This window comes from Amphiura filiformis, chromosome 3 (genome assembly GCF_039555335.1).
Source record: "Amphiura filiformis chromosome 3, Afil_fr2py, whole genome shotgun sequence".
In the NCBI taxonomy this organism is placed as follows: Eukaryota; Metazoa; Echinodermata; class Ophiuroidea; order Amphilepidida; family Amphiuridae; genus Amphiura; species Amphiura filiformis.
In genome coordinates this window covers 72,509,168-72,531,218 of record NC_092630.1, presented here as the reverse complement: position 1 = coordinate 72,531,218, position 22,051 = coordinate 72,509,168, and the positions used below count along the sequence as shown (strand labels likewise).

The window sequence follows — 22,051 nt, the reverse complement described above, 5'->3', positions numbered from 1 at the left end:
AGAACTACTTTTTTGATGACATGGGATAATCTTGCACTCTCATCTTTTCTCAATAGCAATCCTTGCATCATTTACGTAAGACGCAAGCAATATATTTGTACTGTGCTTTTGACTATGAGGTTATTGCTCTTTGACATATTGTAAACAGGAAGTGGACGGTAAAATTGTAAACAATTCCCAATTCCATGATCACAAAAATGAATTGCATGTGATTGTGAGTGCAGTGAGACAGATTCACATTAGAATACCAGATGAGCCATGAAGCCTTGATTGAATGCATGAAACTACATGGCATGAAACTTATAAAGGTACTATTACCATATTAAAATATACATACGGTACATCATTCATGATGGATATGATCATTTTAATTTCTAAATTATACATGATACACAACCACAATAACAATGTATAGTCTCAGTTAGTCTGGACTGCCTGCAATAAAAATGCATGATAAAAATGTATGACAATATTTTTGAATACATTTTAAAATTAAATGATATTGCAGGAATGCAAGCTAAACTTTCACAAAGCTTTTTAATGATCGCTCTAACTCCGACTCTTAATTTGAACTCTCCAACTTGCTCAAGAAGTCTAGCCACGAATTTGCAATGCCCTATGGATCGAATCCATGGGTTCCTACAGTCACCCATGGAAAACAGGGTACTTAAAACCAGTACACAATGTTCATATGGGCCATGAGTTAGTTTGTTTACATTGCAGTAATTCCTTCAGAATAGTCAATACAGATTCCAAACAGATAAAACTTACCTCACATCAGTTTTAGTTGCCCTTAATAACTCCAAATTGACATGACATTGAATTCTATTTGCTCAATTTCATACCAAAATCAAGGAAAACATGGTTTTGTTATTGCAAAATAACATAGAAATCATGCAGGGTTATATCTGGTCACTCCACTAGGCCACTTGAAGTAATCAATATTGGCACTTGAATGGCATGACTCAGTAACTTTCTACCCATTGTAAGACTGATGTGTTGTAAACTTGATTGCATAACATTAAGATTGCCAACTGATGTCCTTTGTATTTGAGTTTTCAATTATGGGAGTACTTCTGTCATTGATGTAAACATTGACGAAAAATGTCAACAAAACATGCTACTGCACAACTCTATGCCTGTGTGTGTGTGTCTGAGGGCTGATCTGAGGGCTGATGATGACACACATTCGATGGGTGTAGCAATGCCCACCGATAGCTTTACATTCGAGCAGGGCTGTCAACTCTCACGCATTGGCTGTGAGTCTCACACATTTGGTCAATTTCTCACGGTAGTACATGTATAATCTCACTCTAGTCCTAGGTAGTCAATCTCACCCAAAATGCTGGAAAATGAGTAAAATCTCACGCATCGTCAAATAAATTTATTGTCCCTACCCCCACCCCCCCCACCCCGCTTTTCAGATTCTCGAGCGCCGTGGCTCAAATAATCATGGGTCAAAATCAAGAACATTGTAGTCGATAAATCCCTGTACGACTCTGTCTCACGCCAAGCAATTCCAAAAAGTTGACAGCCCTGCATTCGAGGCTAGAGTCCATTGCTATTCTGTCGGTCGGACATCCGGGCATGAACCGGCTGACAAGAGCACTGGAGTGAAAACAACATTCGCATTCACTGAACTCTGGAGTGTATCACAAGCTATCACACTATTGTGCCAGGTTCGACTCTCTGCAAATAAAAATATGCGATAAGTTGTTTTCACTCCAATGCATGAATGGATGTGAAGTGGCCCGACCGAGAGAATACACCTTTTTTGTAATTGACCACTTCCTTGCATTGAAATACTTGCAGGGCCGGATTTACCTTTTTGGGGCCCTGGGCCAGGTCAAAATTTGGAGGCCCCAAACGCACTGTGAGGAAGGCATGTGCACTCAAGTGGATTTAGATTTAGATTTCACTAGGAAAAAAATTCCATTTTAGACTATTTCAGCATAAATTGAAGCTGAAATTTGCTATAAACCGGCCAGTGCGCACGAAGCGCAAAAATTTTTGTAATTTTTGTACCCTATTTTGGTCCAAAACATGCATGGTGATTTCGGCTAAAATGGAAGATGTACACTGCACAAGGCAATTTTGGGGGGCCCGGGCCCATCTGGCCCTATGGTAAATCCGGCCCTGATAATACTTGCGATGTACCTATATTTCCTTCCATGAATCCATTTTTATAATAATAATTTAATTATAAGTTATATAGAAAATTGCGCGAAAATCAGGCAGAACGTAGACCATGTTCGAGTTTCCTGATTTTAAAATTTATTGTGATATGATCGATATCGCGATAAATTTGAAAAATCTTCGCAATGCCCACCCTCATCCCAAACTGTGGGGGGTCTGCATAATTAATTCGAGGTTATTAGAGTTCATTCAGGGCTCGATTTCGAGGGGTTTTACATGCAATGATGCACAAATGTATACAACTTTGGATCTGCATAGAATTTTGCCTGTGCATGCAAAATTTGTGTTATTCAGCCCATTTTGAGGAAAAAAATCAGTTGTGCATATAATTTTATTTTCTAAATTGACCCCTTAGTTCATTTCATTTTTTCAAGAAATTAACCCTAATTAATTATGCATATTAAAATTAGCAAAATGCTAAACACAATATTATACTTCTATTGTGCTTGTACTACATATAATTATATACCCAGTCTCAGCTAGATAGTCCTTACTTAGTCTCTACACAGGACAACCGATTCTTTTGTTCTGCTTAGCTCACTCAGTCATTTAATGAGGCAATACAAACGATCGAATTTGGTGTTTAAATGAGCAAAATTTTGAGTTACACCTTTTCAATGTAAAATTAATTTTCTCGGCCAAATGAAAAGCAATAATTTTCATTTTTTCAGTAAATGTCAGGAAAAACTGTAATGCTTGATACTGTATTTTTTTTTTTCAAATCCTAGTGTTAAACTTAGGCATGAAATTCAGTCATTTAGTGTAAGATTTTCGATTTTGATACCCTTCAACTCTGCCCGCGAGCCTTTTTTTGGATCAACCTTTTAGCTTTTCAAAGTAATATAGTTCGCTAATGAAGGATTTTCCCCCAACTTTCTAACGCACATCACCGTGAGCAATATATCATAGTTTTGTCAGAATTTCCGTTTTGATTTCACCATTTTTTACTGCCGGCTGAAAATTTTCAAAATCCACGCGTGAAATCTGAGGCTAATATTAGCATTGTGGATCGATATCTCTGGGTGCCCGGCCTGGCTACAGTGTTGCCAGAACTTCAATATAGCAAAGAAATTGCCAGGCCTAGCGCTCCTATGACACTGATCATGTTATGAGGATCTTTCATCACGTGAGTGATTAATTATTTGATTTCATCATCACCGTGATCATCGGACCAATGTGCTGAAATTTGCTTCTCCTCAAAACAACTTTGCCCAACATTTGGTTAAAAAAGTCAACAATCTTACATCTTACAATTGGGCAATATTTTAAACAAACCTTTCATTTACAAAACATAAATATTACGCTGTATGTTTTATCAAGCAAATTGTTTCGAACACACTTCCAAATAACCTTCGCAACATCCCCAGACTTTCGTTATTTAAACGCCAGCTTAAATCCAATCTTTGTAAATTGATTGTTTTTATGTTTGTTTGTCAATTTCGTGCTTTATGCGCTTTGAGTTCCTCATCGGAAGAAATTGTGCCTTATAAAAAGAACCATTCATTATCATTGTTAATTTAAACAGGTTTTGTTTTTAAACAAAAACCTGTTCAAGCAATTAATTAAAAATTGCTTGCCTAAAAACAGAATAACTAATTATGACAAATAGGCCTACATGTGTACAATTAAAAACAAACCCGAAACAAGTCCGAAGGGTGTAATGAAAATGCCAACCCGCGATACAAAATTCACCTGGAGATAGGAGGGACAGAAAATTAAAATCCCCTATAATAACACGCTAATTTTTCTAGGTTTGGACAGTGGATTTTCCCATGGACCTCATCCTAGGTAAATAAATAAACAAACAAACAAACAGACAAAATGATTTTCATAATCATGGAATCCAAAGGCCCTATAAATTGAAATTGCAGGCTATCACGGGTAGCAAATTTCAAAAATTCACCTCATTTACCAGAACACCCAATTGGGGATTTGGGCTACCAAATCGCTGGTCGGGCAATCCTGGCTTTCAATGGAAAAGCGACCTGGATGACAATCAATGGAAATATCGATTATTTCTGCTGGTTGATCTCGAGATAAAGTACTGAGTTTGACATTTTCGGAGCATGAAGGGAAAAAAGGTAAAATAAAAACAGAATTTCTGACAAAACTATAATATATAGACCCACGCGATGTGCCTTACAGAGGTGGGAAATATCTTTCTTTAGCCAACTATATTAGTTTGAGACGCTAAAAAATGAATTCCGTAAAAACTCGCGGGCGAACTAAAGGCCTATAAAAATCGAAAATATCACACTAAAAGACACAATTTGATGCTTAATTTTACACCAGGATTTTAAAAAAAAAAAGTATAATCCAAGCACTATGTTTTTAACTGACATTACTGAAGAAAAAAATATTGCTTTATATTTGACCGAGAAAATTAATTTCATAGCAAAAAGGTGTATCTCTGAATTGTGCTGATTTTAACATGTATCGATCGACTTTTAGCGCGACTAAGCAGAACAAAAGAATCGGTTGTCCTGGGTTCTGAGCAGGGTTAGCGCTGGGTCAAAATTTACGGGGTCCATTGGACCCCTTCAACCCCCAATTTCAAACATTTTGGGGTCTGGGGTAATTTTTTCGGGGTCCCAAAGTTTGTTCGGAATTTTTTGGGTAATGTGATATATGAACACATTAAGAGTACCGTACTGAAGACGAACAATAAAGAATTGAAGAAACAAGGAGATATTTTGTGACTGATCATGTTTTGAAGAATTTTGCGACAATAATTACCACATGGCCACCCATGCATGGAAAATTGTAACATTTAAAGCTTATTACTGGGTAATTTTGTCATTTGGAAGGACTGAATTTACTAGATGATGTGAAACAGTCAAACTTTACTATCTGCGCCGGTAGAGGCAACGTTATGCAATTGCAGTGTTGCAGGCCGAATGTGGTTCAAAATTCGGCACCCTAACTTCTTCAGCTGATTATTCATGTGTCCTTTCTAACACAAATTTTCCTTCAGTAATCAAGAGAAGTTCTACATTTTTGAGTAGAGGAAACTCACAAATTTACTAGCTGAAGCATTAAAATAATGTGAGGAATCTATGAAATCCTGAAAATCTTGTATAATTTTGGAAGATTGTCACGCAGTAGGGCAGGATACACAATATTTTCGTCTCACCACTGAACTATACACCCATATAAACATTGCTACTTCTATGACGTCATAGTTGTCTGGCATTAATTTTGGAGTATGAGATCCACAAACTCACGTAATTTGCATAATATCAATCAATCAATATATTTTATTAACATTCACCAAACAAACTGGTATAGTTAATATTTACAAATACAAATATTTACAATTGAAATTGCAATATTAAAGTTACAAGTACAAATATTTACAATTATAGAAGAAATATAAATTAGTCTTAATAATAATAGACAATATTAATAGTGGCGCTCAAGTCCATGTTACATTGAGCCTATAGAATGAAAATATGACAGGGGTCGCTGCTCTAAGCCCAAATGGGAACTTTGTTATTATCTATAAGTCCATGTTCGTTCGTGAATCAAAAGCTGATTTGACGAATTTGGTTATTGGAGTAATACTGTCAAAATCACTTGCACTCATTATAAGTTTGAAAATGTCAGTGTCTACCATACCATCTATATCATACATTTCATGTATTGTAGATAATAAATCTTGGCGAGGGTTGGTATAGAAAGGACATATCATTACAAAATGAAATTCATCCTCCACCTTATTTAAATTACAAAGTGTACAAATTCTATTCTCTGGATTAATTTTTGGAGAGAAGTGACGCCTTTTCGATCATGAGATTATGTGCGCTTATTCTTAATTTACAGAATGCAGCCCTGGAAGATCTTTTAGCGATAATAACATAATTTTCTGTACTGAAAGAATTTTTGAATGTACAATATGTTCTGAGTTTAGGACTAAAATTATTAATATGATTAACCCAAAGATTGTTATAGACGATTTGAAGTTTAGATACAATAATTTCATTAAAATTGGAAGCGGTGATCGTATTTGGTTTATCCCAAATGTCAATCCTATTGATAAGGCTAAATATATTTTTTATACCTGTCGACCATGTGAAATTATTAGTACACACTAACTTTCTGTTATCTACAAGTGCTTGAATTACAAGAGAATCATTACCATTCATACATTTTTCGTTTAGCTTCCACCAGTATTTTACAGATAAAGAAAGCATAGTTGTGAGCAGTGGAAAACTACCTAATTCGCCTCTTACTGCATTGTTAGTGGATTTTTATGAACTCCGAGTATAATTTTGCAAACCTTAATGTGAATAGATTCACTTGGAAGTTTATCACATGTTGTAAGAAAGTTTGAGTCGTTCAGTTTGTTTAACAAATATGGTGCCCAAACCTCACATCCATAGCTAAGGATTGGTTGGATGAGGGTCTGAAATAATTTCATGCTACATTTGTAGGAGTCACTTATAAAATTATCCCTAATTTTATAATATGCTTTCATTGCTTTGTCTTTAAGTCTAATCATTGCTTTTGTAAATGAACCAGATGGTACAAAAATGATACCCAAATAGCAATATTCATTAGTTATGTTGATGTTACAATTACCATAATTAAATTTACAACCTTTCAAAACATGACCACCTTTATTGAATATCATGACATTTGATTTGTCAATGTTAACTAACAGTTTCCACTTTCTGCAATAATTGTGCAATTTATCAAGGGCATGTTGAAGGCCATTTGCACTTTCAGATAAAATGATTAGATCATCAGCATACATGAGACAACTGAGAGGTGAGTTGTTAAGACTCACTGGAGCGCAATTAGCATCAAATATTTTGGAAGATCGCTAAGAAAAATATTGAAGAAAATTAGGCTAAGGACACAGCCTTGTTTCACGCCGACTGTGGTGTTAAACGCATCAGTAAGTTTGTTGTCACATTTTACAGCTTGAAAGAAACAGATGTATACATGTTCTTAATTATTTGAAAAAGTTGCCGCCAATACCCGTTTGGCTTAATTTATATAAAAGAGCATTTCGCCAGATGGTATCAAAGGCGTGCAGAAAATCAATAAAACATACATATAAATAAGATTTACTAGCACGATGAATATATTTATTAATAAGTGTTTTGAGAACTAAAATGTGGTCACTGGTTCGAGAGCCCTTTCTAAAACCAATTTGATTATGTGGAATTATAGTTTCCTTATCACAAAAGACATTTAAACGGTTATATAACACTAAACAAAATAATTTACATAAATTACTCGATACAGCGATTCCTCTGTAATTTTTTGGCTGATTTTTGTCGCCTTTTTGTGAAGTACTGTTACTGTGCTAAGTCTCCAGGAAGAGGGAAAAATTCCCTGCCTAAAAATTGAATTAAAAAGACAGGTTAAAGATGGTGCAAGAACTGATATACCCTCTTTTAACATTTCGTTATAAATAAATCAACTCCAACTGCCTTTCCTTTTTTTAGAGTTGAGATTGCTTCTTTGACTTCGTTGATGGTAATAATAGCATTAATGTTATTTACATCATTAGTAATAATAGAATCAATATTATTTACATCATTTTCATTAAAATTTGACACAAAATTATTTATATAATCTTCAAATAGTGTATCATTATGAGAGTCAGAAAGTGTTCCCACCACTGTTTAGGTGTGATAGGATTCTGGGATGAAGACTTTTTGGTAGTGCATAAACCTTCATAAACTTTCCAAAATCCCTCGGATCATTGGTTTCTAATTTGTCAAGCGTCCGAAAAATGTTATCTCTAAAAAGCGTCTTTTTAGAGTTCAAAAGTTTCTTATATTGTTTACATAATTTACGGTAATCATGCACTAAAAAAAGATTATGTGGCTGACGTTTAATAGAGCGAGATATCGATTTGATTTTACGATACATAGATTTACAATCTTGATCATACCACTTATTTTTGGAACGTTTTTTGCGGGTAGTAGGCCTACTCTTCTTCTTTAAACCCGCTTTAGTTCCGACACACTCAAGTAAATCATAAAAATCATCAATACAATTCTCAACTGAGTTTTCCGTCCCGTTTTCCGTGTTGGATGATTGTTCCAAATAAAACGGTCAATTTTTGACTTTATATCAGGCTGTTTCAAAGCCCAGCGCCATTGTTTACCTGATGTAATAGACCAGATAAAGTGATCAGGGGATCATTAAGTATGCAAGTGTCATCATTAGCAAAAATGGTTTTATACTCGCACCAGCCTGTTTTTAAGGTGCATGAGATCATGCAATGGATGGAATAAGGAATCAGTTCATGGACTTTGAAATATTCAATATCGTTGAAAAGATCAGTATGGCATAACAAGTAATCAATTAAGCTAGGGTTACCCCAGTGATTATAACATGTATAGTTGCCACATAAATCTCCGAAGTTTACGACCATTTACAATTCGGAGACCACTACCTTTACACATGTCTAAAAGAAGTTTACCATGTGTGTCGATCATTTTGGTATCCAAATTTCTTCTACAGATAGGTGTATCGATCGTATAATCGGAATGAACGTTTAAATATTTACAAGTATCATTTTCTACAAAATCAGGTTCAACACTAGTTCTAGCGTTAAAGTCACCCATTAGAACGCTAATTGCCATGTTTAGAAAAATTAGTGATGTCTTTTTCAATTAATGTGAAAATGTCATCACTACGTAAATTATAACTTGAACCCGTGGGACTAATGTAGATGTTGCAAATATAAATATCATTTTGAATACCAAAAAATTTCTTACATAATTTAAACCACATAAACTCTGAATGAGAAGGTTTGAGGAATTTAATTCCTTTAACTAAACTGAGACGGACACCGACAGCAAGGCCCCCAAAAGCATGAGGGGCTTTTAATGAACGAGGCCTATGATTTTGTTCGATGTGATATCCATCAAGATCAATTATGTCAGAAATCTCGCAGTGTGTCTCAGTTAAGCAAAAAATATCTAAACTTTCAAGTAATCTTCGAACTGGATTGAAACCTAACTTAGATGTGCGAACATTAGCGATCCTTGAAAAAGACCGTCGATGTTCCATGCACCTATTTTGAGCGACGATCTAGAAAATAGAGACATGATGAAATCTTAATTTTAAATTACCCTTGTATCTGTGTTTTACTCCAATATCTTGAGTGGAGGTTTAATACCTTTTGTATCTTACACCTTAGGTTGCTTGAGAACATTTTTGTACCTTCATTTGAAAGGTGATATCCATCAGTACCAAATAAGTGACGATGAGGGATACCATTTCTGGAGAAGTTACCGTGGTCACAGAATGTAGTATTATCGTTCCCAGTTGAATTAATGAGACCCTTCAGGATCGCGTTAACTATCTCGGTGGCGGTGTTTAATTCTTGGTTGTCAGTTCTTGATATTCCAAGTGATGTGATGAATTTAGTCTGCGGGTATTTTGAACTGTAATGATCTACTACAGAATGAAGGTACTGGGCGCACTCATTTGGACTTGGTGCATATTTTATGTCATTTGTTATCTCATGAATAACTATGCAATCGGGTGCAAATGACAGATGTTCAAGTTGATCGGCTGCTTCAACAATTGTGTAGGCCTTGAGCAATATCACCTGTGCGCCTGGAACCAACCGATTGGCTTCCACTGGTGCGAGGTGGGAGTTGCCGATTACTTCCACTGTTGGTTTAGTAGAGGCCGGGTGATCATGTCTCACGATGAAATGATCTCGTGCTGTTAGCACTGTTTGCTCCGGGAACTGTGTGATTGACATTTGATCGTCGCGGACGCGGAAGATTTGATTGTCGCGATTTGATTGTTGATATAATTTGCATATAACGGAGAATACTGTATTTAGTTTGATGATCAATTGGCGAATTTCAGGGATCTTTCTTGCATTCTGAAGACTGACATTGAATTTATTGCGTCCGGTCGGACGCAGAAGGTTTGATAATTTCAAAATTAATGCGTCCGGCGCTCAAAAAAAGCGTCATGGACGCGAAGACGCGATCTGGCGCGAACCCTGGTTCTGAGTGTACTTGGCTAATTAACTTTGCATAATTGGGCATATGAAATTTACATCGATAGCCTCGCTTTCAGTTTTCTGCTTCGCTAACTCTAAAGTCTGACTACAAACTTGGAATATTATTGTCAAATTGGCAACTTTATTCATTTCATAAATGGGAATTGTTGAGTCTATTGTATATCGTGGGGTCATCGATAAAGCAGTGAGAATTATTGCATCGCGACAATTTATATTTTCTCAAGATGTTGTCGCACCTAATAGTTTGGGATTGGAACCACTGCTCTAAAAGATACAATTGACTCATCAAAATAACTATCATATTAGATTCTAACGTAAAACGGAACAATATTTCGAACAATCTCCAATGTGCCAGGTGGGGTAAAACAGAGAAAACATATGTTGTACGCTAGATGAGTATGAGGTGGCCTGCTAGGTATGCCACCAAAGTGGTTTTTGATGCTTTCCTTTAAAATCATAAGAGTCTTGTTAAATTACATTTCAAATTTAAGGGGGTAACCCTATTGGTTTTGGATATGGATTGTCTTTAAAATTACATATACATGTATTATCAGATATCGTCCCCTTTATGCAGCTTTGTGAAAAAAATGAGACATTTTCAGCGTGAATGTGAATAAATAGTAAAATTTGCAATCCAATACCTTGGTATGCGTGAACTGCATTCTGCGTAGCATGCGTGCGTAGTTGCACTGATAACCAAGCTCCACCAGGTGCACATTCATTCCGGTACTACATGTATAAAGTTGTAACATTAGTTTTCATAAGCTTTCATATAATACCACTCCCCATAACCAGTTAAAAACCAGTTAATAACTTGTAAAAAGGCCATAAAAAAATCAACCATCATTGACATTGACATGAAGTTTGATAAAAAATGTTGTGTTACAAAATTTGGGGTTGGAGCCTCCAAATTATTTACATACCTGAGTCCCTATATCTGTCTAGCAGCTTCCTAAACTTCCTAAGCCTACTTAACTCATCTGTGCTGTATTGATTACATTTTGTGTTTCTAATACAGTTTACAGTTGAGATGGAGCTTTTAATGTGGTTGGCATTGATGTGCTTTGGACCAGTGGTATCATCAGCATCAGGGGACCTAACCAGCTTCTTAGATGAAGTAGAGACTCAACTTAATTCACTACATGATGTAGCACTGGGGTTTTATCAACAGAGATGTACACTTGATTGCACACAAGCTTTTAACAGGTACAATGTCCATGGTGTTAACTAGCCACCTGTCCGCCCCTCATTTTTGGATGGACAGTTTGCCACAAGCAAAATTAATGCCTGTGACATGTGCCAAATTCTATTAATAATGCATGAATAAACTTTGTGAACTCAAAACAAGACCAGACTATATTTCAAGGCTATAGCAATAGCTATTTGAACTAACTGAACCACCAGAAGGTGTAAAGGTCTGGTTATTTTTTTCAGTGTCAAATTTTGGACAGGCAGTTTTGGTGAAAATGATGGGTACTGGTCAAATCCTAGCTGAGACCCTAACTGCCAGTGTCACATCACAATGATTACCAGCATGTTCATCTGTCAGGTTGTATTGTTTAACCCCAATATGTTTTGTACATTTAGTGGAGTGGCCTTTGAATTTCAGATTAATAAGGATTCCATCAGTGGGACATTTGAAGCACAAAAATAAGGGTCTTTTGGTGACAAAATGCTTGAAAATCACTTGTTTAAAAGGCAAATTGTCTATTGGAGTAAATTACCCCAGTATTTTACCCTGGATTTTACCATATGATTGTGACAGAACACAGAGAGAATATTGACAAATACATGTAGGTGGTCTTTTGGCGAGAACTTAAAATCAAAATGGAGGGTCTTTGGGGCAAGGCAGTAATCCATTGTTTTTTTTAATCAATTATTTTGCTTGATTAATTGACTGATTGCACACACATTTTATTCCTCACTTTGCCTGGCATCACTTTAAAATACATTGTACCTTTTGTTTGCTTTTAGCCATGTGGCCTAACCAAAGGGGAGGGGCAGACTCAAATATTTTCGGCTGAAATCGGAACAAAATACTCAACAACTGGGCTTCCCCGGTTGCAAAACCCGTTAAATCTAGTTCAACTGTGCCAGTAAATACCAAGAAAATATTAGTAAAATACTAGCAAAATACTAGTTGAAATACTGGTAATTTTTACTGGTTTCAACTGTTTTTTCAACCGGGGTTTTGCATCCTCAGAATTCTGAGGCTGAAATTCTAACCTAATTTTTCATATTTTCTCCTAGTAATCCTTACTCATGTTCCACTAATCTTGTGACTGGCAATGGCTCATCATGTTCAACTGATTATGGAGCTGCATTCTATGTATCAGAACCAGGATGTATGCAGTGTCATAAGAGGTAAGATGATTGAAGGAGGAGGAAGAGGATGGTGATAGTAGAGGTATTTTGATGATGATGATGATGATGATGATGTTGATGATGATGATGATGATGATGATGATGATGATGATGCAAGACATTCTCTAGCTAAATTGTATATATGTTACAAATCGTGAACACCTAATTTTGTTTATATGATACATTTTAAGGCATGCTTAATAGAAAGATTAAAATGTAAATATATTACATTTTAAGAAAAATCCGACTTCTGGCGCATTTCACTGAAGTGATGATGATGCTTATTTTGTATATTTAGCACGGCAGTAATTAGCGCCTCTGTGTTACATTAATGGTGCTGTTGGCCAATTTTATACATTAAGGTTACTGTTGGTCAATGTTACATTAAGGTTAGGGTTAGGGATAGTGGATTAGGGTTAGGATTAGTGGGTTAGGGTTAGGGTTAGGGTTAGGGGTTAGGGTTAGGGTTAGGGGTTAGGGTTAGGTTAGGGTTAGGGTTAGGGTTAGGGTTAGGGGTTAGGGTTAGGGTTAGGGGTTAGGGTTAGGGTTAGGTTAGGTGGTTAGGGTTAGGGTTAGGGTTAGGGTTAGGGTTAGGGTTAGGCTTAGGGTTAGGGTTAGGGTTAGGGTTAGGATTAGGTTAGGGTTAGGGTTAGGATTAGGGATAGGGTAAGGGATTAGGATTAGGGTTGGGGTTAGGGTTAGGATAACCTTAAGGGTGACGGGCTGTCTCTACTAGGTGACGGGCTGTCGATAGCTAAAATGAGCTTCTGTCATCGACAGCCCGCCACCCACATCCATACTTAGAGACAGTCCGTCACCCATTTCACACTTTCTACTTATTTTACATTTTTACCCGTAATTTCCTCATTCTTCAGGCCCTGCCCTCTATCGGTGGCTAATTTACAGTTTAAGCTTGTTTGCTATTGTATTGGGAGCAACATTGTTTCTTTATAGGCCTCTTGGCGCAACCTTGAACAATATTGTCCTTGAGCTAACGCCCGTAGCCACCCCCAGCCAGCCCCATACCTCATTTCAGTTTTTAAATTAACAAAATTCTGCTTTTTACATTTTATAGTGTTACTTATTAACTCAAATATTAATTAACTCTCTTAAAAAGTACTTACTAAAGTGAATTTTGATCAACAGAGGGCGCTATTTACTGCCGATAATTTGATGATGATGATGAGGATGATCCTTGACTACTGCGCATCCATTCTTGCGCATGGTCTAATTTGTATCATATATACATTTTAACTGCTTTGACCATTTGTATCATATGTACAAAATAAGATTGAGAATGGGTTGGATGATGATGATGATGATGATGATGATGATGATGATGATGATGATGATGATGAAGACAACAATGATGATAATAATTATTAGGATGATGATGATGATGTGGTGAAGATTTTTGATCATTGTGACAATTTTGCCTCATGTGTTTTATAAAAAAAAGTCAACATTTACTGTCATGATGAAGAATTGCAAGTCATTTATTATTCCCTTCACAAACATCTTCTCTAGAAATATCAACAGCTACTTCACCACAGTGCAAACTCCAAGCAGTAAAGCAACATGTACTGACAGGTTAAACAGTGATGTATGCTGGACAAAGGGCAAGTTGACTGACATATTATTTAAGCATTGCGCAATCATATTTATTGTAGGAATGAGGAGCCTAGAAAAATCATTGAAAATTATCAGATTATAGATACTTATTGCTTGAATGTGAGGTATAAATTTGTAATCAGTAGAATGTAGCCTGCAATGAAAAAGGACACAGAAATTTATAATTTGGTCATGGAATGTATTTTCCTGGAGAGATATTCCCTATTATTACTTCAATATTCTCCTCCTCCCCTAGGTTTTTCCTTTAGTAAAACCAAAAATCCTGGAAATTCATGCACTCTGCCCCTTTAATTCCTACTGCCATCATTGATCAGACTTGAGATGATTTACCATCAGGTAATGTTGTTATGAAGTCTTTAGATATAATGAATTGTACTGAAAACTTGGCTGATACAATGTTCGAGGGACATTTGAATTTGGTTGAATAAAATCTGATGATAATGTGATGATTCAAAGTCTAATGGACAAATGATTGGCATTGTTTTAAGCACAGCATTATTTTTAACAATATTTCAACTTGGTTTCTCTGCTCAGATTTAGAAGATTCATTTCGTTCTTCAAGTATCCCTGGAAGAAAGTGGCAGTTGATTGCAACGGAGAACGGATTTACAAGGTAAGTTGAGTACAAATGTCAACTTTAAGAAAAATGGTTCTTTCTTTTTTTTAAATTGCATTTTGTATAGTACTGATATAACAGTTAGCTGTGTATTGTTAAACAGTTAATGTATTCATTTCTAACTTTGTAGACTACACCCTGGCATTCTACAAGAGCAGTGTTACAGTTATGATCCCAGGTTACGATCCTGGTATGCTGCAGCTTCCACAGGACCAAAAGATGTTGTCATCCTGGTAGATTCCAGTTCTTCTATGGACTTTGTGCCACCTGATAGTCAGACAGGAGAATCAAGGATGGATCTTGCAAAACAAGCTGTCAATCATGTACTTGGAACTCTGACTTTTGTTGGTGAGTTGATTGATTGAATAGATGATATTGAGTGAATGTAGGGTACTATAATACAAGATTGACTGGCTATTACATTCTACTCAGTCATAAAAAAATAAAGGCTTAGTACGGGAACCTGATTTTTCCTTGGCCTCGAGTATTTGCTTTATACCAATTAATCTGTAGAGAAAGAGGCTGGAATTTGGAAAGCAAATAATTTGCAACAAGTTTTAGATTGTAATCAAGTTTGATTGAGGCATGTGTTAAATAAGATTGCACCCTTCATCAGGTTCAACTGGCTTAACAGAATTGATCATTTCTTACCTCCTTTTTCAACCAAATTGATGGTAATAACTCTTGCAGTGAGTGTGGTATCAACATTTTACCACAAATTGCCTTAGGCAAAACTCACTTCCTGGGAACTAAACCATATACCATTTTGCATGCCTGTGCAGCGTCTTTAAGCTCGTGCATGTGTATCCTAGCGCTAGTGATTTGAGGCTGCACCCAATGAAATTCACACTGATGTCACTGCCATTTCAGGGTGAAATTGGTATTACTGTAATGACAGCCTGGTGATCTGGTCACATCAATGACAGATACAAACCTGAGGAGGGAATTCCAAGTTGTGATGAATTCTGTTCAGGCAGTAGCACCTGTAAACCAATAACTTCTTCTACATTGACAGATTATATAGCAGTGATAAAGTTCTCAACAGAAGCAGATGAAGTACCTGTTGATGGGGTCTATACACTGATTGAAGCCACCAAACACAACATTCAAGCACTTACTGTAAGTTACTGTATCAGAATAAGATTGACCAACATTTGACATATACAGCCATATCAACCGGATGCAAGAGCTGGTAGAACATGTATCCCGTATGTGTGGGCACAAATATCAGATGATCTGAACAAGAGGTAGTAGTCATAGTTGGTATACTTTGAAGCAGTCCTGGTAAGCTTACATACCAAGCTTTTCCTGGCCATTATTCTATGATTTATGAATGGATTGAAATATTTTTGGTATGCACAAACAGAGATGATATCTGTGTTCACAAGTGCATCCTTTTGATTTGGCCAGTCACAATTATTTCTAAATAATATTCTTGAAATATCTTGCATACTCATTCAGATTGCATATTAATAACACAATTTGTCAAAATGTTATTGGTAATGATACATACCTCTAACATTTGTTAGCCCCCTGGACTCAGCAGGTCACCGCTAACCCTGGTCTAGAGCATGCAATTTTACTTCAAATTCTATCTACATCCCTGATGCATATATTGACTTGAAATTGTATAATCCTTGCTTTCTCACAGAAAGAAGTGAATCAAATAGAACCCAGTGGACACACAAACTTTGAGCAAGCATTCCGTTTAGCGTTTGATATGTTTGATAGATCAGCCAAGGTAGACAGGACATCTGGATGTAATAAGGTCATATTGTTTTTGACTGATGGATCTCCAACCAGAGGGGAGGAAGACCCTGCTAAATTAAGCCAAATTATCACATCTTTGAATAGAGGGTAAATATATGTAGTAAAATATTGGTATGTGTCACCTGCTTCCACAAAATGAGGTTGCAAGAGGCTGCAATGAAGCTGCAAGATATGATCCATCAAATAAAATAGAAAACAAAGGAATTTCTGGAGGGAACATTGATGTTTGAAGACCAAGGAACAATCCTAATATGTTTGTGACGTTTTGAATTTAATCTTTTACTGGAACTCACTTGATTTTAGCATAGCAAGTTGCAATAAAAATCAAGTAAGATACAGTTAATAAATATTCAATTCAGAAGTTTGTGATTTCAATGACTGGATGACTGAGAACATTCACTAATTTTTCCCTAATATGTTTGCTTTGAAAACTTATAAATATAATTTCAAATCTGGAATATATTTTGTGTGTGAATGTGTCACATGTTACAAATAGAAATGAGATGTTAGCAAGATGGTGGTTGGGATTTACCTAAGAAAACAATTCAAAATTGTTTACAAAATGGGTCTTGTATCCATAGTGCTTGTCAAGTCACAGGCAGACCTATATTAATAGGCTAAAATTTGCTCACAATGGTACCTACCTTTTTTCTCAAAAGTTTTAATTTTCTCATAATTGTAATGTTCATCAATGTTCTAAAAAAGTAAAATGTACAATACAGAATGAGGGGTATGATCCATTCCTTATGCCCTCAATTCTATTAATGAACCCATAATAATGTCGATGCTATACTTACTTCTTTCTTGTTTACTTCCTTCCTTGAAATTGATGCAGATCAAATGGACAAAAGAAAGCCAGTATTCTATCCTATTCTATAGGAGAATTAACTGAGGGAGAAACCAGGCAAGAAATTCTTCATAACATAGCATGCGAGTAAGTATTTTCTTAAACTAAAGTTAATTACCAACGATTGAATGTGACTTCAACTTTGAAGGTATTTTATCCAATATGAGAACAAGAAGTTTCATCTCTTTCTGATGTTAAAAAATTGTATATCATAAAATCAGCCATCATTTATATTTTGTAATTTGTTAATAAATCATAGGCAGTAACACCATGGCTGTCCAAAGATAAAAAAAAAGAAGTTTCTTCTCTTGAATGTGCAATGGTAATGTATCAATCATCATATACTTTGTATACTGTGTATCTTAACATATACATTTACCTTGATTTAACCAAGCTACTGAGGTACTTGTCACATTCATATTTCTACACATTTGAGGGGCATACTAACAGGGGTCAGGGGTGAAATGGTACCCCAAAATGGCACACATGAACTGATTTTTGTAGAAAACCTGCTTGTTATGTTAATGTACCAATAATTGTAATGTTTTGGGGATTTTTAGAATCAGATTTAATTTAATATTTAGGAAACAAACCAAAAGATTAGTGAGGCCAAAAGATAAGTAGCTTTGTTACTGAGGCAACCCAATGGAGAGTGTACGAGAAATGTAAATGAAATTAAAACCTCTCTCTAAGAAAACTAGTTTGTTCATGTGGTTACATCAGTTATGTGATTTTATCCTTTATCTGCTTGTTGTATTCACAGCAACAATGGCTTAACATCAGATGTCGAAACAGAGGAAGTGATAGGTCTACAAGAGCAGCTAAGTCAATATCATGATTACTTCAGTACACTACATACAGGACCAAGTCATACCGTATGGACAGAGCCATACTTAGACTCATTTGGGGCAGGTAAGATATATATGGTAATTGTTTGTAAATGTTTGGCACTAACTCTAGTAATGTGTACTATTTATTTGAGGCAGATAAGAAGTACACAATGTCAAGGATGTGCAAAATTTGAGTTGTAATGACTACATGCCATAACTTGCCTTATTGTTTTAAGCAGGTCACATACACTATGTCATCTCAGCCTACATAATAGATACACCAATTATTAGATCAATCAATGTGTCAATATGTCAAAGAAGTACGGCACTTGTTTACATTTTGAGAGTGTGCAGAGCGTATACACGGAAGTGGGGTTCTGATTGGCTGAATCAATCATCTGACAATCATAGTAATAGACCGATAATCTGATTGGCCAGTTGGTTGGCGCAGATCGGCGCCCTTGAAGTGAACACAAAGCTCTGTGTATGTTGCTCATTAACAGGGGCTCGGGTCAATCTGAGCTTGGGGCTACCGTTCTTCTCTGAAACCCAGTGTAGACTCTTGAGTCTTGTAGGGTAATTTAACAAGAGTGCCTTTGAGATTCTGGAAATATATCTCCAATTTCCTGATAGGGTAAGATGCCATTTTTAGAGCAGTGTGATACTGTTAATGTCTTTTATCTGGTTCGACAAGTCCCAAGTTCAATCGCCAGTGGAGGCAAATATCATTAATAATTATTTACACTCTTCCATTATTGCATTTGAATTGTAGCACAGTTGCAGTATATGAATATAGAATGGAGTTTAGGTTTATAGAGAATGTAGTCATAACAAGGCATCTATGTCCACTTTTTTAGTTTGAGTGCCATGTATATTTACAGCATTGAATTGACTTATACCAAACCTGAAAAATTTTTAATCTTTCCCCAGAGTAGGCCAGTGCACATAAACGTTGAAAAAAAACCCAGTGCATCCGGCCGGATTCGAACCGGCGACATTCATATTACCAGCACGACGCTCTAACCAACTGAGCTATAGCGCAGAGGCACGTTGGAGAATTCTTCCGCTTCAACGTTAATGTGCACTGGCCTACTCTGGGAAAAGATTAAAATTTGTTCATCCTATTAACCCAGAGAACTAAGTGTAATAATTTTCATTCTTATACCAACCCTGTTTCATTTTGATTTGATTTCAGAACAAGTTATGACTGCAGCAAGAGCCTTGTACAACAATGATGCAGTCAATGCTAGTAATAGATTTATAGGAGTCATTTCTGTAGATATCTCATATCAATACATTAGGCAGGTAAGCATGTTTAGACAGCTCACCATTTGTCCACATTATTATGATATCTTCCGTATAAATCAAATTTGAAGGAAGTAGTAACCAATATTTCAGACTGAAAGAGTAGAAGTTCCAAAAGTGGGCTAATTTGAACACAGTTTAAGATGAAAACGTGGTCCCCTTGTTTTACATTCCCCTGAAAAGTGGACCTTTTTATCAAGAGGGTTGATTTCCTCATCTATCTACAAGTTTGTTTTTTTCATCCTTTTTTCAGCTGGAAAGTAATTATGACAAATTACTAGAAGCACTTCGCCAAAAACAGACAACATGTCCTCAAATTCAAGTTGCAAAAGACTGTGACTTGGAGGTTCTGCGTCAAAAAGTGTATGATGATGGAACGGTAGCATATGTACCAAATATCAACAAATTGTGCAATAGTGGATCTGTAAGTAATATATTGCTTTTTTATTACCTTGTGTGAAGGCATACAATCCTCTGTGTAGTTTTGTATTTCCTAGGGTAGAGGTCACACCAAGTACAAAGTTATTATTGCTCTTTATTCAATCCAACCAGAGCTCACTATAGCTCACTATTTAAACCACTGCTTGTGCATTCATTCCATGACGCAATCAGCCTAAGTCATATATACTCAGGGAATTGATGGCAGGGCCAGCGTAACCCCAGTAGCTAGAGGCTGGTGATCTTCTGCATGGCATGCAAGGGGTCTGAGGTTTTCGAATCGCAGGGGAAGTGTTCATCTTCTCTGCTTTTTCATTTCTTCTTTCCCTTCTGATAGCAAAAAAAACATGGGTACAGTTAGGGTTAATGTGATATAATCCTTATGTTTGAAGGTGTTCATCGGATTCAACAGTAATTAAGGTCTTAGGTCTTCTAAAAGATTTGACTTGTACTTTACAGAAGTGTAATTCACCTCTCCATAGTGCTGCTTTGAATTGGTTTTTTGTTAACATAAAAATTCACGCATTGTACAGCTTATGACTGTGGACATTAAAGTGTGACCATCTGCTGTAGAAATCATAGTGCAAAAAATAATTTCTTGACTGACCTTGTTCTTACCTTACTTCCTGTGCTTTTCCCATTTGTAGATATGTTCCTTACCAGGCAATCAAGTATGTCCAGATACATCATTCCAATATGAGCAGTGTCAGCAATACAAAACTACATCTCAAAATTACAAGGTAAGATATTTGCCTTACCCCCTAATTTGAACAAAGCTACTTCTTCAAGTATGGTGCATCCCTCACAAAGTAAGTATTTCTACTGACATTTTTATTTTTCTGTTTTTGATTTAATGTTTTGTTTATATCCTCATCATTTTATGTTATATTACAGAAGGAAGCATGCTGTGGTGAATTTATAGAGTGTACATCCTCAGCCAACAGTTTACATTGGTTACATCTACACAGGCTTGTATTTCTTCACAGTGTACTATTATTCTTAGTATTCAGGTAATAGTAGGTATTTTGTAGTAATATAGATAATTCAGGTAAGAAAGTGCCCTCTCTGATAATAATTATTATCAATGTTAACTTTTCTACATAATTAATTTAACTGTATATGTACATGTACATTACATTGATGAAACTATTATGATAAGTTGTGAATATTCTCAATCATCCTGGTAGATAAACATGATAAAATGAATATTAAATCTGTTCATCTGGACTTACTATTTTTGAAGCGACAGTATCACGTCACATCCAAGACGCATCATCAGACTGACTGATCAGGCACTGAATTATTGATCTGTGATACAGACACAGTTGATGGTATTACAACCGGTGGGAGGAACCTTTGCTAAGTTGAGAAGGGGGACTTTGCCACAACCTTTCAAGGACCTATGACACAGAAATCAGGAAACTACACCGACGACTCTCCTGTAATGTCATACCATCAACAGTGTCACAGGTCAATAGTTCAGTGCCTGATCAGTCAACCTGATGATGCGTCTTGGATGAGACGCGATACTGTCGCTATCAAAAATTGTAAGTCCAGATGAACAGATTTAATACTTACTTTATTATAACATGATAATTGAATCTGTAGATTCTTGAATATGAACATTTCTAACAATCAGTTTAGGGACATGCAAAGATATTATGTACATGTATATACGTTTAAATCCAAAAATAGACCATTATGCATAAACATGTCAATTTAATATATTGTATCTATGTGTGTGTATAATGAACCAATGAGGTAGAATACAAAGAGTACCGACTCTGCCAAGTTTATATGTCACTCATGGAGGTAACTTAATATGTACCTCTGGATTATTTCTCAGAGGTACATTAACTACCCTTGATCTAGTCTCCTACCAATGAATCACTAGTCTCACACCACATCAGATAAGTGAAAACACAATCTAAGAAATTATGAATACTCTCGATCATCTGGGAATCGTAAACGAGAGATTCGATTCAATCTAGTCAACCAGATTTTCCAACATACCTTGAAGCAACCAAAGTTGCGACCAGTACCAC

General features: G+C 36.1%; 1 protein-coding gene across 1 annotated transcript; it reads left to right on the top strand.

The window, feature by feature from the left end:
• Positions 1–184: 184 nt before the first annotated feature.
• Positions 185–21,680, top strand: LOC140149074 (voltage-dependent calcium channel subunit alpha-2/delta-2-like). Its single transcript, XM_072171232.1, has 14 exons — positions 185–308; positions 11,230–11,410; positions 12,455–12,568; positions 14,096–14,187; positions 14,735–14,813; positions 14,947–15,164; positions 15,832–15,935; positions 16,468–16,673; positions 17,422–17,520; positions 18,197–18,345; positions 19,459–19,568; positions 19,822–19,992; positions 20,654–20,746; positions 20,901–21,680. The coding sequence occupies exons 1-14, from the start codon at positions 275–277 to the stop codon at positions 21,018–21,020; spliced, it is 1,770 nt and encodes a 589-aa protein (XP_072027333.1). The 5' UTR covers positions 185–274; the 3' UTR covers positions 21,021–21,680.
• The last annotated feature ends 371 nt before the right edge of the window (positions 21,681–22,051 follow it).